At 40.4% G+C, this 17,643-nt stretch overlaps 1 protein-coding gene across 1 annotated transcript in view; it reads left to right on the top strand.

Moving 5' to 3' along the window:
* NEK10 (NIMA related kinase 10) overlaps positions 1 to 11,323 on the top strand; it is a 123,679-nt gene extending 112,356 nt beyond the window's left edge. The window contains exon 36 of the mRNA XM_076331152.1: positions 11,205 to 11,323. Coding sequence (XP_076187267.1) covers positions 11,205 to 11,262 — 58 coding nt within the window. The 3' untranslated portion in view covers positions 11,263 to 11,323. The remainder of the gene's footprint in view (positions 1 to 11,204) is intronic.
* Positions 11,324 to 17,643: the final 6,320 nt, after the last annotated feature.

Below are 17,643 nucleotides of genomic sequence, written 5' to 3' on the forward strand. Positions count from 1 at the left end.
GTTCTGTGTCTTTGCAGTAATCAGCATTTTAAAGCCTGGGGATCTGCAGTTAGGTTTTCTAAAACAAATAAACAAGCATATACCCCCTCCCCACCCAATACAGATATTAAGAGACTTTAAGAATTTATAGTTCCTGGTCCTTCAGTGATATTTTTCAGTTATCTATTATCTCTGCAAACTTTTCTGTATGGATTGACTCCAGCTTGAAAAGTTTCAAATGTTAGTCTGAATATTATTGTAGGCTACTCATTAAATTGGAATTCCAGCTTACAAGTGTCTTGCAGCTGCCAGCTGTAAATATTGAAAAATCATGATTCAGCACTCCCAAAATAAAATAATAATTCACTCTTTAAACCTTCAGGGTATACTTGAATCATGTTTACAAATCACTTTTGCAGCCATGAGGTCTAACAGATTTGTTTGTAAGTGTTTTCAAGTATTTTAAATTTTTGTCCTAATCACAAGCTCCCAAGATTTGGAGCTGTAGAAAAAAAACATCACACAACTTATGGAAAAAAAAAAAAAAAGGCTCTCATTTTTAACATCAAGATCTAGCAAGTCTTATAAATGTATTAATGTGTTGTAGTTGTATACGCATTTATCTCACAAACAGACTGGCAAAAAGCATCTTACTTCAATTAACTGTAATGAAGCAGGTGTGTGCTGAATATGGACTTGAGTATTTTACACAAACTACTATAAAAATAAGCTATCTATTAATGGAAATCATAGAATCACAGAATATCTCAAGTTGAAGGGGCCCACAAGGATCATTGAGTCCAATTCCCTGCTCCTGGCAGGACTACTTAAAACTAAACCATATGATTAAGAGCGTTGTCCAGATGCTCCTTGAACTCTGACAGGCTTGGTGCTGTGACCATTTCCCTGGGGAGCCTGTTCCAGTGGCCGACCACCCTCTCAGTGAAGAACCTTTTCCTAATGTCCAGTCTGAACTTCCCCTGACGCAGCTTCATCCCAGTTCCTCATGTCCTATTGCTGTAAATGTAATCGCTGAAATGTAAAGGATGCTTAAAGATTGCAGGCAGATATGCTAGTGCTTTCAACATGTAACGTAGGAATGCCACAGAAATGCACGAGACTAACAGCAGTAAAATAATTAACATTCTATTTTTCCTGATTCATTCAGGACTACTTATTTTCCTGCTGTGCTGGAATTCCCTAGAGAGTAGTTGTTCTGTAGAATCTTAAGTTATTTTTCTACATTTTTGGAAATTTTATTTTAGAGGAGACATAAGAGAATATTCTTCATAGCCACACGGGATGACAGTGTAGTATAAGGTATTCTTCTCTATGCTATGTTTATCCTGAAGGAGGAAACAGGGGGAAAAGAGCAAGCAGTACATTTCCACACATACATAAAGTCTGGAGAAGGCCAGTGAATGCTCAGCATCCTTCTTCACATTGGTGGATGTGCTATGTATTTGATTTTCCCAGGAGCACAGGAAAATTGGAAGTCACATGGTGTTTCCCCTGAGTCATGCAACTTGTTCAGGAGCGCTGATAATATGTTATTCACAGTCGGTGCTGATTTGTGCTCTGTTCATTGGACTTGTAGCAAAGACAAAATTGATTTTGGAGTGGGTGAAAGGAATGGAGTGAAATCTCCTTATAAGTATGAATCTCCTTAGAAGTTTAGAAGTATGTTGTCTAGATTTGATTTTTTTTTTCTTCTTGCTTAGAATTGTTAATGTGTGCATGTAACAGCTATTGTTGTAGACTTTGACCCACTCCACTGCATGTGTGTCACTCTAGCACGTCCTGGCTTTAGGTGGCAGATACAAGATATCCGTACTGCAACCCAGGTGTTGTTGATCTGTCACTAGCAACAATACGTGCCCTTGATTTTTCACTATGTTTTTGAATCCTATTACCTGCTGTGATGCATAATTATGTTTGGTTCCCCTGTCACCATTACATTACTTCTTTTCCAGACAAGGTTCGACTCCCAAAGAACTTACTATTTTTCCTTCTATTCTGGAAAATTGACAGACCATGCTTTGGCCTTGGCTGTCAAAAACATGTCTTTATTTCCAGAGGACTAGCCATGTTTTCTAAAGTCTGCTCTGCTCAATGCCATTCAGAGCTTTCGGAACTTAAACAATTTTTTTTTTTTTTTTTTTTTGCTTCTCACACTCTTTCCAAATAGCCAAACAGTCCAGTTTCGATGCTGTCCAGTATTGAATGATTTGTTTGGCTAGCAGACATGCATCATTAGGCTTTGCCTCAAACTCTCCAAAAAGCTTAAGCAGGCTAGAAGGACAAATCACTCTCCCAAGCTGCACTGCAAGTCACTTATCAGTGTCCACCATTATCTGGTTTTATTCCACCATGCAGAATTTGGTTTGCAGCCCTCAGAGCAACATCCTATCAGCCATTCTTGCCTAAAACTGTTTTGAACCTTGCTCTACTTCCTCTCTTTTATACACAGTGAAACATTCCAGAAGCAACTGCAAATTTTCCAGCAGAAACTCAATACATCCTATAGCTTTCCTGGGATCCCCTTCTTAGAAAAGTGTTCACGGAAAAGCTTTAGAAGAAAGTACTAGGAGTAATGAATATCTGTATCTTGTTTGCTTTAGCAACCTATAGGGCAATACATGTATTTTTTAACTTTCTTAGCTTATTTTAAAAGCTTTTAGTTTAGATTGAGTTTTTCAGTTTCTAAGGTGGGAAGTTGTAATGATGCAGCATGTGTGGGGCTTTCACAATGGAAACAGAATGATAGTGTTTCTAGCAGGAAACAAATTTGTTCTGTCCATAATAAGTTTCTAGCTCTTCTAATAGAAATGTGAAAAAAAAGAACTCTAAAGGCTCAAAAGTCCTCAGAAGGTACATCAGAACACCACAAACTTGATTTGTGAAGTTGCAAATTTTTAAAGATGGTTCTTCATTTTAGGGCCAAATTTGTTCATGATTTCTGACCAAGTTAACTTGACGGTATTGGTTCTGCATGTTGTATGGCTACAAGGTGAATTCTGTTTTGGAACAAAGAATTCCACAGCTGCTATGCAATGACATGGGATGTGTGCTATTGCTAAAAGCACTACTAAATGCAGAATAAACAGCTAGATAGTGTATAGCGTAATAATGCAATCTCCTACCCATCATGGAGCACACTTTATAGAGAAAACATTCTGCAAATATTTTTTCTTTATTTTCTGTTTTTGGGGGATTTGTGTGCATTGTCTTTTTTCCCATTGCTGTTGCCCCTTGTTGTGCCCCCAAAATTCCAGGATATACGGTGGGAAACAAAATCCTAAGTGAGGCAACAACATGAAAATTGTAGTAGGATGAATAAACTGTATAAAGGGTTAAAAATGATTCAGACAACTTGATTGGGTGATGAGAGAAACATGAATTCTTTAGAAACTGAGACAGCTTCATAAGAAAAATGTCATGCTTTTTTTTCCCCCCCATTTTCATTATAATAGTAATTACTATCTCAATACCAGTCATTTCATGGGGATTAATAACCAGCTGAGGATAATGACCCTCAGCTTTACGTTGAATAATCAACTTGTGCGCATTTATCACTAATCTCCTGAAATTACTCAGCACTCCAATTGTATTACTTGTTTATACAGAAATTTGGTAAACATGCATAAACCCCCCCCGTAATGTTTCAGAATTATTCTATTCACATCCATTGTGCCACTCTTTCTTTTTTTCTCCTTCTGATTTAATATTATACCGCACAAGAGGCAAGCTCCTTGTTGTTTGTGAGCCTATTTATGAATAGGACAATGAATACTGGTTTCAAACTTTCATCATGCTTTTTTATATTGAAGTAGACATGTAATACCCAAATTGATGCAGAAATCTATTTTTAATGAATTGCATTAAGAGATTTAATCCAAGCAGAAACTCAGTTATATGAAAAAAAATTTGTTATAAATAAACAAAAATAGCAATGGTCAGAGACAGGGGTTATGTTCAGCGGAGTGTTGTAGCTCTGTCATGGTTTAACCCCAGTAGTCGGCTCAGCACCACACAGCCACTCGCTCACTGCCCCGCAGTGGGATGGGGGAGAGAACTGGAAGGGTAAAAGGGAGAAATCTCATGGCTTGAGATAAAGACAGTTTAATAGGTAAGGCAAAAGCTGTGCGTGCAAGCAAAGCAAAATAAGGAATTCATTCGCTACTTCCCATCAGCAGGCAGATACTTAGCCATTTCCAGGAAAGCAGAGCTTCATCACACCTAATGGTTACTTGGGAAGGCAAGTGCCATAACTCCGAACATCCCACCCCTTCCTTCTTCTTCCTACAGCTTTTATTGCTGAGCATGATGTTGCATGTTAGGGTATCCCTGTGGTCAGTTGGGGTCAGCTGTCCCGGCTGTGTCCCCTCCCAGCTTCTTGTGCACCCCCAGCCTACTCGCTGGTGGGGTGGGGTGAGAAGCAGAAAAGGCCTTGATTCTGTGTAAGCACTGCTCAGCAGTAACGAAAACATCCCTGTGTTATCAACACTGTTTCCAGCACAAATCCAAAACATAGCCTCATACACTACCTACTACGAAGAAAATTAACTCTACCCCAGCCAAAACCAGTACAAGCTTATATGACCAGAGGTCTTTTTGAGAGAAATGTTGTTTCAACATCAGTTTTGTAGGAAAAAAAATATGGTTGCAATGCAAGTAAGAATAGAAGGAAACAGTCTTCATAATCAAGGGCATATATTGATATGTTGTCACTTATAATTTCCATAACTTTGTTCAATTCAATCTTTTCCATTGTTATTGATGTTTTAGATTTAGAGAAGCAACCATTCGTGTAGTTAGAAAGATCTAGTTCATGAAGAGGAAAACTGTCAAGTCTGGCTCTAATGATAGCTATACATTTTTAACTACTCAAAGAATAGCTCAACGTATTACTCACAGAAGGGTAATATAGCTCAGGAATGACAGCAAATTCTGAATTTTGCCTGTTTGAGGCAGCCCTCATTTGCATTGGGTCTGTGATACATGGGTAAATCGTTCAAAAATAGAAATGCATTAATAGAGCTTTTTCTAGCTGCAAATTCTTACCATGTTATCTATTTATTCTTCAACATTAATGTACCTCTTTAACTGTGTTACATGACTAATGAATTCAAATTTGAATTTAGTTTAGTTTATGTTTTTTAACGTTCTAGAACATACCAAACCTGAGAGTAGATGAAAGTACACAGCTCCAGCGCTCCTGGAATCTAAAGTAGATTTTTCGACTTAGTGATGTCTAGGTGATTTAAGACACTCTGCTACTTTTTATTCCATTCTGGCACCACTTCCTGCTAATGTTGCCTGGCATTTTCTGGTAATTGTTTTCTTCTTCCAAATGGTTGTCCATTCTTACTTCTTACATCTCATACATACAAAAGAAGATTGTTTGGGCCAGCAATGTTTATTAGAGTCATAGCAGCAATCTGTTCATTTGTACTTCTCCCCAAGGAGGTAAAAAAGTCTGCCAAAGCTTAGTAGTACTTTTTTTTTTTTTCTTCTAAACATCCGAGGCTGCAAGAGTCTTTGAACTACCCACCTACAGTTCTGATGGCTATCAGCTGAGGTCTGTCTGGCACTGTTAAGTATGCTGCCCTGTTCCCACAGACCAGCATTCACTACATCTTTTGAGTTAGCTGTCCTTCCACTAAGAGGCAGTATTGGCCTACCTTTCCCAAGTCACAGATTACAGAAATTAGAAAAAGGAGAAGCAACGTGAAAACATGGGGTAGCAATTTGTCCTAGCTTCAATTTAATCCAACTCCTAGGGTAAGGCAGTGACTAATCCTTGTCACATTGATGAATATAGAGTGTTCCAATGACAAAGAAATGTGTGGCCAAGAGATGGATTAAAAGACACTTGCTGGATAAAGTTCACCACTGCACATGGTAATAGCCACACTGCACCTTTTCATGCTTGCTAGAGACATAATTTTTACCGAGTTGTTACAGCTGCACCAATATTGGCTGTACTCGGAAGATACATGTGCCAAGACTTCCTTTTAATGGTAAAGTGGAGCTCTAGAGAAATAATGACTTATAAACTAGGGAAAATGTATGCCTTAGATCCTAGGGTATTAGCAGCTGTGCATGTCAAAATCAGATGGCCAGGTGTGAAAAACTTACTACTAACTGGCTTTTTAGAGAATTGCAGGAATGTTCTGGTCACTTCAGGGATGGCCAGTAATCTAATGACACAGAAAAATTTTCTGTCATTTTTCTGATATTACAATACCATAACAAAACACTTTTCCCATTTTGCTTAGTAAGTCAGTCTTTTTTTATTTTAGGGTTTTTTTTCCTGTGAATCAGAATGATAGGAACTGTAGCAGAAACTGTTTATTGCTCTAGCAGTTAGTCAGCATCAAGACTACTAGATTTGGATAGTATCAGGGCTGCTAGGTATAAAAGACTTAGATGTAGAACCTGGCTGTAATTCATGAGATTGCGTTGTGCAGAACAGCAAAGTGATCCAGTGATCCATCTGGTGCAAGTACCAAAATAATCTGATCATGTGGTAGGACTGTCATTGATGCAGAACCTCTCCCCTCACTCAGCTGAAGATTCTCTTTAGCAATGAGATATGTGGAAAGGTGCATTTCACCTCTTGTTGGAAAAAATGAAGGAGCATCTGGCCTGAATTTTGGCTGACTGGTAGGTACCGAGTCGTTGATACAGTTCAGTGATGAATACACAAAATTAAGTGGTCTCCTGACAGTGGAAATGCCTGAAGTCCACACTGTCTGTAGAAAAAGTGCATGTTTATGAAACTGTCTGTCAGCATTTGGATTGTGGGAATGACTGTTTTCAACACTAGGCAGATGGCTCTGATCCCTTGCAGAGATCACATGCCCTGAGCTCTCAGACGTTCTTATATGAGCTTCCCATCTTTGAGTAGAAGCATCTGTCATCACAGACTTGTTTGGCTGAGATAAGATGGGTTTGCTCTTGCAGTTCTGAAGCAGGTCTTTCTACCAGTTTGAGGAAAAGATTTACTTTGAGACTGACTTCTGTGTGTCTGAGATGTCTGCTTGGCAGAGTTCTTGTACAGAGCATAGATAAAGTCTGTCAAACAACATCAAATAAGAAGGCACCTTCCTACTCAAGGTGGTTCAGAAAGCTCACTGTAGTCTGGAATCGTTCTTGTGCTAGCAGACCTGTATCTTATACAGCTGCTGTGAACTAAACACTTTGAGTTGAAGTAAAGAGGATTTTTTTCTCTTTTTATTTGAGGCTTTAATGGTTTGGTCTGGCTAGGGCAGTTTAGCTGAGAAAAATGTAGTACCTTTCCATGTCACAGCAAGATGCTGTTGAAAGGGGTTTGGGGAATTCTTAGGCTAAGTGAAAGACAATCTGAAAGTTTTTGAAGAAATGGAAGGCAAGATTGGCCTCAGTGTTCAGAAATCGGGGCCATACAAAGAAAAATTCTTTTTAACTGTCACAAGATATCCTTCATGACTGTGGCTAGGGGAGGAATTGCACATTGTTACATAGGTAGCTGTTTTGATATAGCGGTGTAAGATACAACAAAAGCTATTCTAGGATGTCAGTATAGTACTAACAGGCACAGCATTCCTCTAAATACTGTAGTTGTGTCCCTTGTCCTTGGAGACTGCCTTTTTGCTAGCAGAACTTCCGTTTACCCGTAAGGGAAAGTCAGATCTTCATGTTTCTGACACGGTACTCCATAAAGATAACTCTTAGGCCTCATCAAAATATCAGCCCCAGTTTTGAAAGTTAATTTGAAACCTTTTACTTAGGACCAATCATCTGAAAATTATGTAAAAAGAAGGAATAGCTCTTTGTCTTACTGGGATTTTGTATCTGTAAAACACCTTGATCTCCTTGATCTCTTGAGTTTTCCATGTTTCCATGGAGTCCCGTAGCTTTAGAAATCTGCGTCGTGCATGGAAGCAGCTGAAAGATTTTAGCCTTTACAGCACTGGATGAAGGCATTGAAAATATGAAGCTTTGCCCTACATTGCTTGCCCATATTAAAAATAATCTAGTGATGTTTTCTTTATTAACTTGTGTGTTAGAGCAAGGATTCACATTTGCCAAGGAAGTACCTCCTTTGTCACAGGTATGACTTTTACCCTTCTCTTAGAAGTTCGTGCCAATGTAACCAAGTTATAATTTTGAAAAATCACAGTAGGTATATGCTTAACAGTAGCCTTAATAGAGCACTGAAATATTGTCAGATCAAGTCTAGACATCAGAACAGAAAGTGAGTCTGTCTGACCATCTTAAGGTAATGCCTGGGCAAAGAAATTATGAGTAGCAACTGATGAGATAGAGGCTAGGAAGTGAGCAGAAGATACATACATCTAATACAGAGCCAAGAGCAGGAGACAGAACGTAGGAATCCTGGAAAGGAGGCTGGTATGGGGAGAAGGAAGAACCACCTGTAGCTGGGACTGACCAGGTGAAGAAAATGGTTTGCAGTAAGGGCAGATGGTAGAAAGGGTAGGCACACAGAAAAGGAATCAAGCTCAAAAGCTCAGACAGAAGGGGATCCTTTGACAGCTGGAGCACTTGAGTGCACACTATTCTTTTTCGTATTGTGAGAAAAGTGTGTATATCATTATCATCTGGTGCTGGTCCTCACAGAAGGGTAGCTACCCATATCTGCTACAAGCTGTTTATTAATTTAAAGAGCAGAGTCTGTGCAGTGTAGTTAATGGTTTCAATGAACTGAGTTGGTGATATCACATAATGAAATTCCTGGAGAGGGGTTAGTTTACGATGTAAAAATTAGGAAATAACATACACAAAGCCTTACATTAAATATTCTTATCTATATTGCAGAGGTTCTGGTTCAAGAAAGACATAGAAAGTACTCTTAATATGAATCATGGTAAATATTTTAGTTGTGTGACTACAGCCAAGATGGCTTCACCAAGGGCAAATCATGCCTGACTAATCTAGCGGCCTTCTATGATCGAGTGACTGCATCAGTGGACAAAGGAAGTACTATGAATGTCATCTACCTGGACTTCTGTAAAGCCTTTGATACAGTCCCGACAACATTCTTACCTCTAAATTGAAGAGATATGGGTTTGATGGATGGACTGCTAGATGGATAAGAAATTGGGTGGGTGGCCACATCCAAAGAGTTATAGTCAATGGCTCAATGTCCAAGTGGAAACCAGTAAACAATGGTGTCCCTCATGGGTCTGTACTGGGACCAACACTATTTAATATCTTCATCAATGACATAGCCAGTGGGATTGAGTGCACCCTCAGCAAGTTTGCAGATGACACCAAGCTGAGTGGTGCAGTTGATTCACTTGAGGGATGGGATGCCATCCAGAGGGACCTTGACAGGCTTGAGGAGTGGGCCCATGTGAACATCATGAAGTTCAACAAGGCCAAGTGCAAGGTCCTGCACCTGGGTCAGGGCAATCCCCAGTATCAATACAGGCTGGGGGATGAATGGATTGAGAGCAGTTCTGCAGTGGAGGACTGGTGGATAAAAACTGGACATGGGCTGGCAATGTCCAATGTCCAAGCCAGCGCTTGCAACCCAGAAAACCTGGGCTGCATAAAAAGAAGTGTGGCCAGTAGGTCAAGGGAGGTGATTTTCCCCCTCTACTCTGCTCTCGTGAGACCTCGCCTGGAATACTGCATCCAGCTCTGGGGTCCCAGAAACTACAAGAAAGACATGGACTTGTTAGAGTGGGTCCAGAGGAGGGCCACAAAAAATAACCAGAGGGCTGGAACACCTCTCCTATGAAGAAAGGCTGAGAGAGTTGGGGTTGTTCAGCCTGGAGAAGAGAAGGCTCCAGAGAGACCTTATTGCAGCCTATCAGTACTTAAAGGGGGCTTGTAAGAAAGATGGAGAGAGACTTTTTACCAGGGCCTGTGGTGACAGCAGAAGAGGCAATGGTTTTAAACTTAAAGAGGGTAGATTTGGATTCGACATCGGGAAGAAGTTTTTTACAATGAGGGTGGTGAGACATTGGAACAGGTTGTCCAGTGGAGTTGTGGATGCCCCATCTTTGGAATTGTTCAAGGTCAGGTTGGATGGGGTTTTGAGCAACCTGATCTAGTGAAAGGTGTCCCTGCCATGGTGTTGGACTAAATGATCTTTAAAGGTCCCTTCCAACCTGAACCATTCTATGATTCTAGTTTTTGCACAGGTACAGTGCCCCATTAAGGATTATGTTATCCACATAGGGGGCTGAATGAAAGTTTGCTGTCAGCCTTCAGTCTATGTGTTTTTTTTTTCTTATGTGTACTTGGCTTTACAACTTCAATAACAATCTTTCAGCTTAGGGATTTCTATCTACATGTGTTGAAGTGTGTGTGCAAAACTAAATTATTTTTCATATTTTTCCTTTTCTTATTACTGGAATACTTCCATATCTTTCAGTACTTCAGTAATCAACATAACACTCTGCTTCATGAGGGACCATCTGTATAGAGGAATGTTTGAAAGGGCTTTGGATAGCTGGGTTATACATATTGTATACAAGTAGTCAGGGAAAATTTCAGAAGAGGTCTTACTCTTGGAATGGAGAGTGGTGGAGTTTTGAGACAGAAAAGAAACACCTGATTTACTTTCTCATAGCACTGATTATAAGAAGTCTTTACATCATATTTTCACAGAATAATTATAACAATATAATATAACTTGATTATGAGGCAATTTTCACCTATATAAAGCTGACAGAAGCAGCTCCATCACTTTCTGTGCTAATTTTCTATGTAGCAGGCTAAGGAGGAATTAGAAAAGGAGAAAGAAGTGATGTTAAAGACTTTCTTTCAACTAGTTCTCCACAGTGCTGAAGTCTCTGGAGATGTTACATCAGCAACATAAGTTAAATCTGGCCAAAAATACATTACGTTGCATTCAGGCCTCATTGATTAGCTGTGGGAGACCTTTACGCCACACTGCTCTAATTCTATTTGTGTATAGTGCAGACTAGTCCATAAATTTTGAGTCAGAGGATCATTAGAGGAACTAATTCCCTGTGTATAGCATAAATGATAGAGTTTCACCCAGAAATTTCTGCATCAAACTCTGTTGTAAACTCTGAACTAAAACATTCCTTTTGATAGACTTCTGAGGTTCCTTGTCTTTGACATCATGCTTGTACATCAGCTTTCTGCTGATAGTACAAAGACTGATCCTATACCTGGTGACTGTGAATAGTGGGGAATTCTTACTTCCAATACATGCTGACTACCGATTTTTCCCTCCTCAGGTATCTCTACTATCCAAGGGGAACAAAGAACTGTCCAGCAAAAGAAGAGAACTTGTAATTCTGAACAAAGGGTTCAGAATTGTTCCTAATGAAGTCAACCTGCCTGTACTTCAGCTGAGGCTGTCTGATTACCAAAGGTGCAAGCTTTGCTCGTTAAATAGCATCTGGATGGAATTCCAATGTGGAACAGCTTCAAGAGACCTCACGTGATATTTCAGGACAATACTGTTAACTTTAGCTTTGTTTACAGCATAAGCACTTTACAAGGAACGTTGGGAAAGATGCTTCCTGGTTTATACAGTAGGAGGAAAACACAATTCCCAACAGTACATATGTTCTATTTTTATATTTTTTTTTAAAGGATTGCTGCATAGTCAGGTTTTCTGGAACGATAGTTCAAAGCCTGTAACCTTATTTATATCCATGTATGTCTTCTATGGGAAGAAAAAGAGCTTTGTAATATATCCAGACAGAAAATATATGTAGGTTCACTGTACCATAATTAGAAACAGATTAAACACCATCAGTATGATTTTAATATTTGGAGGGAATTTCTCTACTTACATTTGGTTGGTAGCAAATTCTAACGCTGGTATGACATGTTAATAGTCATTATTTGCAACTGGCATAGCTTCTGAAAGGATTGTTATTTTAAAAACAGCTGTTTTTTCTGCTATTTCAAAATGTCTGTATATTATATGTCTGTCTTTAGGCACACATTGTATAGATCGTGTATATAAAATGTGTCATGTACATTTATATAAATTTTATATACACATTCATTTACTGTTTAACAGACTAAGTAAATACATGCTTTGCTGCTAATCAAAACTGTAGAACTTAAAAGCACTTTCAGAATTTCAATATTTATTCACTCTGTATTAAATGGAGAAAAAAATGTATCACTGCAGTAGGAGAGAAGCTATTTTTTTGTCTACAGTTACAGTTGATACGTGGCAGTCATAACTGTTGAAAATAACCAGAATGCACTTGGTGATATAGGTCTAACTGTGTTGAAAATTATTAAACATTATGGTCATCACATGATTACTCATAAGTAATTTGATACAGATGTATGTTGTGTATTCTTTATAGACTGGCAAAGGTTTGTTTGTTTGTTTGTTTGTTTTTCCAGTGGTTTGTTTGTAACCATAAATAGCTAACTGGCATTCATTTCCTAACAATTCAAGTGTATTACTTTACCTATAATGTGTGACTTCAACATCCTGAATTGTGAATCAATGAAAAAGGGCCCAATGGGCTGTGCAAAAAAAAAAAAAAAAAAAAAAAAAAATCTATCCTCTTTTCACATATATATGTAATGTAGAAAGTCATCAGGCGCTATCTTTGCATCTATACAATGGTACAGTAGTGATAGCAAAGGTCTGTTAAAGGTCAAGACATATGATTCTTAAGGTACCACCATCAGGTAGTTACAGTTTCCACCATGAATCACCATGGATGATGCATTTCCTGCAATGTTACCACTAAAAATCAGTTCCTGTTCTAGTTCAGAGTGTTAGTTTTGCTTTGCTAGAATGGAGAAAGGGAACACAGTATGGTTAAATCTGATGGATTATAAGGTAAATCCACACTATACATGACTGCCAATGGAACTGATTACACTGATATTTTATCCAAAAAGACTTCATTTAAATTAAACCTTGATATGCTGGTCCTACTCAAATTGCATATGAATTCTCATAATTTTCCATTACAATAGTGTAAAACCAATCTGCACTTAAAGTAACCTATTTTAATATATTTTTGCAAAAATGTCTTATAATTTTAAATTGTCAGAGTGCATTGAATGTCTTAGAAATAATTTGGACCTTATTTCAAGTGTGTTTTGAAATATCATTGTTTATGTTTTGTCTGGATTTGTGTGATAGTGTAGCGTTCATACTTGATGACATTATTTTTGCTGAGAAATAGAGCATAATTAATTACTCTTATTGTGTTTCTCTTAATGTATTTTTAGTGCTGTTAACTTTGCAGCAAATTTTGTGCTCGTTTTTGTGACTGTGAAAGGTGGAATACTAGCTGGTGGCCAGCAGAGGAGAGCAGACTTCTCTCCGGTAACTACAAGATGAGAGCTGGATTGGTGGCATGTACAGCTGTAACCACCAAGGCAAATCAAAGTAGGGAATCAGTGGTCTTTTCTGTTTCTTTCCTAGTGTTCACTGGGATTTTTTTTTTTTTTCTCCCCGACTGCAACTTGAACTGACAATGCTGGCTGTTGTAGGAAAGAGCTGATGCATTTTACATGTAGAACAATTAACTGCCACAGAAGATTCATTATCTAAGCTGTTAAGTAATTTATGGCATTAGTACATAGATGTTCTCCACTGAGATCAGGGCCCATTGTGTTTCCCATTGTATGAAAAGTAACAAGAGCCAGTTCTGCCATGAATAATTTCTGCATGGCTAAATTCTGTAGAGACAACATAGATAAAGCATATTTAGGGAAACACAGAAACCAAAAATAAGTTGCCCAATATTATTCAGCAAATCATCAGGAAACTTGAGAATGGGACCTACATCTCCTGAGTTCCAGGCCAGTGCATTACTGGTATCCTTCAAGGTGTGTATCTTTTTTTCTTGTATGCTTGTAGTCTTTAATGTAACCTGTTATCAGAGAAAATCAGAGAAACAGGCATAGCTGTACTTATTATTTAGCTAATTGAAAACGATTCCGCAAAGTTTGGTACTAACAATGTTGAAACACTGTACTAAACTACAACTAACTTTTGATTATTTGTGAGTTAATCTAAACTGGGATTTATGTAGGCCTTTCCTTCAGTTTGCTTGGCTGCAGTGAAGTACCTGAGATTATGTAGTATTCTGCCTTCTATTATTCATACACGCACCTACTTTCTACAGTCATCTGATTACAAGTACTTTCTCAGGGGAATGCACTGTGTGTGTATTCTGTAGCCTGTTTTACCTATGTTTTGCTCTACCTGAATAATTTCCCAGTCCCCTGTCATACCCCTGAATAATCAAATGTTGACATTGGATCAAATCATTAGTTTTATTCCATAAGAGAATTCCTGTTTACAGTCACAGAATAATGTATTTAAAGACTATTTCTTGCAGTCATTGTAACTTGTAGAATTACTGCCTGATTATTGGAATTTCGTATCAAGAAATTTGACAACTAGTTCATGAACTTATGGAATTATGTTAATTAAACAAGAAAGGCCAACAACATTCCTTGCTAAAAACAAGAAAGCTTCTAGCATTGACTTCCCCAAATGGAATAATATACACAATTTTAGCAGGTATGAATTCTGTCATGCTTTTAGGAAGAACTGGCAATTCTGAATGACTGCATTTCAGGAGATGTGAAAAGAGGAAACCACTTGAGAATGTTTGGTTTTGACTGTATGAATTTGCCATGCATTTGAAGTGAAAAACTTCTCAACTGAAAGTTTCATCATTCAATTTGTCTAGATGGACAACAGCAATTGGAAAGAAAGGTCTTCTAATTAATTTTGTTTCTTGACTTGCAGGAAGGTAAATCATACGAATCCTCTCTGTTCAACTGTTCTCAACAGGAGATGGTGAGAATCATAATGAGAAAACTAGTTATTTTAAAATATTTGACGTTTGAGTCCTCAAATTTCCTACCAAACTAAAAAATTACATCTATTAAGATTTTGCTTCCATAATTGGGTAAGGATGAGGGGGAAGGCCAACGAGGCAGATATCCTGCTGGGAGTCTGTTATAGACCACCCAACCAGGATGAAGAGGCAGATGAAGCATTCTACAAGCGGCTGGCAGAAGTCTCACAATCGCTAGCCCTTGTTCTCATGGGGGTCTTCAACTTCCCAGATGTCTGCTGGAAATACAACACAGCAGAGAGAAAACAGTCTAGGAGGTTCCTGGAGTGTGTGGAAGACAAATTCCTGACACAGCTGGTAAGTGAGCCTACCAGGGGAGGTGCCTCGCTTGACCTGCTGTTTACAAACAGAGAAGGACTGGTGGGAATGTGGTGGTCGGAGGCCATCTTGGGCTTAGCGACCATGAAATGGCAGAATTCTCGATTCTTGGTGAAGTAAGGATGGGGGCCAGCAAAACCGCAACCATGGATTTCCGGAGGGCAGACTTTGGCCTGTTCAGGACGCTGGTTGAGAGAGTCCCTTGGGAGACAGTCCTGAAGGCCAAAGGGGTCCAGGAAGGCTGGACGTTCTTCAAGAAGGAAGTCTTAAAGGTGCAGGAGCAGGCTGTCCCCATACGCCGTAAGAAGAACGGGCGGGGAAGATGACCAGCCTGGCTGAACGAGGAGCTTTTGCTGGGACTCAGGAAAAAAAGGAGAGTTTACCACTTGTGGAAGAAGGGGCAGGCGACTCAAGAAGAGTACAGGGATCTCGTTAGGTCATGCAGAGAAGAAATGAGAAAGGCAAAAGCCCAGCTAGAACGCAATCTGGCCGCTGTCGTTAAAGACAACAAAAAAAGCTTTTACAAATATATTAATGACAGGAAGAGAGCCAAGGAGAATCTCCATCCTTTATTGGATGCAGGGGGCAACATTGTCACCGAGGATGAGGGAAAGGCTGAGGTACTTAATGCCTTCTTTGCCTCAGTCTTTAACAGGCAGACCAGTTATCCTCAGGGTACTCGGCCCCCTGAGCTGGAAGACAGGGACAGTGAGCAGGATGAACCCCCCATAATCCAAGAGGAAGCAGTTAACGACCTGCTACGCCACCTGGATGCTCACAAGTCTATGGGGCCGGATGGGATCCACCCGAGAGTGCTGAGGGAGCTGGTGGAGGAGCTCACCAAGCCACTCTCCATCATTTATCAGCAGTCCTGGTTAACAGGGGAGGTCCCGGACGACTGGAGGCTTGCCAATGTGACGCCCATCTACAAGAAGGGCCGGAAGGAGGATCTGGGGAACTACAGGCTTGTCAGCCTGACCTCGGTGCCGGGGAACATTATGGAGCGGTTCATCTTGAGGGTGCTCACAAGGCATGAGCAGGACAACCAGGGGATCAGGCCCAGCCAGCACGGATTCATGAGAGGCAGGTCCTGCTTGACCAACCTGATCTCCTGCTATGACCAGGTGACCCGCCTAGTGGATGAGGGAAAGGCTGTGGATGTGGTCTACCTGGACTTCAGTAAGGCCTTTGACACCGTCTCCCACAGCATTCTCCTAGAGAAGCTGGCGGCTCACGGCTTAGACAGGTGTACTCGTCGCTGGGTAAAAAACTGGCTGGACGGCCGGGCCCAGAGAGTTGTGGTGAATGGAGTTCAATCCAGTTGGCGGCCGGTCATGAGCGGTGTTCCCCAGGGCTCAGTTTTGGGGCCGGTCTTGTTCAATATCTTTATCAATGATCTGGATGAGAGGATCGAGTGCACCCTCAGTAAGTTTGCAGAAAACACCAAGTTGGGCGGGAGTGTTGATCTGCTCGAGGGTAGGAAGGCTCTGCAGAGGGACCTGGACAGGCTGGATCGATGGGCCGAGGCCAACTGCATGAGATTCAACAAGGCCAAGTGCTGGGTCCTGCACTTCAGCCACAACAACCCCATGCAGCGCTACAGGCTTGGGGAAGAGTGGCTGGAAAGCTGCCCAGCAGAAAAGGACCTGGGGTTGCTGGTTGACAGCTGGCTGAACATGAGCCGGCAGTGTGCCCAGGTGGCCAAGAAGGCCAATGGCATCCCGGCCTGTATCAGAAATAGTGTGGCCAGCAGGAGTAGGGAAGTAATCGTGCCCCTGTACTCGGCCCTGGTGAGGCCGCACCTCGAATACTGTGTTCAGTTTTGGGCCCTTCACGACAAGAAGGACGTTGAGGTGTTAGAGTGTGTCCAGAGAAGGGCAACGAGGCTGGTGAGGGGTCTGGAGAACAAGTCTGATGAGGAGCGGCTGAGGGAACTGGGACTGTTTAGCCTGGAGAAAAGGAGGCTGAGGGGAGACCTCATCGCTCTCTACAACTACCTGAAAGGAGGTTGTAGCGAGGTGGGTGTTGGTCTCTTCTCCCAAGTAACTAGCAATAGGATGAGAGGAAATGGCCTCAAGTTGTGCCAGGGGAGGTTTAGATTGGACATGAGGAAAAATTTCTTTACTGAAAGAGTGGTTAAACATTGGAAGAGGCTGCCCAGGGAAGTGGTTGAGTCCCCATCCCTGGAAGTATTTAAAAGAAGCATAGATGAGGCGCTTAGGGACATGGTTTAGTGGGCATGGTGGTGTTGGGTTGATGGTTGGACTCAATGATCTTAGAGGTCTTTTCCAACCTTAATGATTCTATGATTCTATGATAATTGAACTAATTGTCCACTGTCATATTTTGACCTAAACTCTTTCTTTCCCAGCACCACTGTGTTTGTAATTTCACCAATCAGGACATGTTCCCTGACTTAAGCTGTAACTGGACTTACTCAGTTTTGCTCAAGATTTAGACTTACTGTAGCTTCAGTAATGTCTTTCGTCTGCCT

The sequence above is a fragment of the Aptenodytes patagonicus genome, chromosome 2 (genome assembly GCF_965638725.1).
Source record: "Aptenodytes patagonicus chromosome 2, bAptPat1.pri.cur, whole genome shotgun sequence".
Lineage (NCBI taxonomy): Eukaryota > Metazoa > Chordata > Aves > Sphenisciformes > Spheniscidae > Aptenodytes > Aptenodytes patagonicus.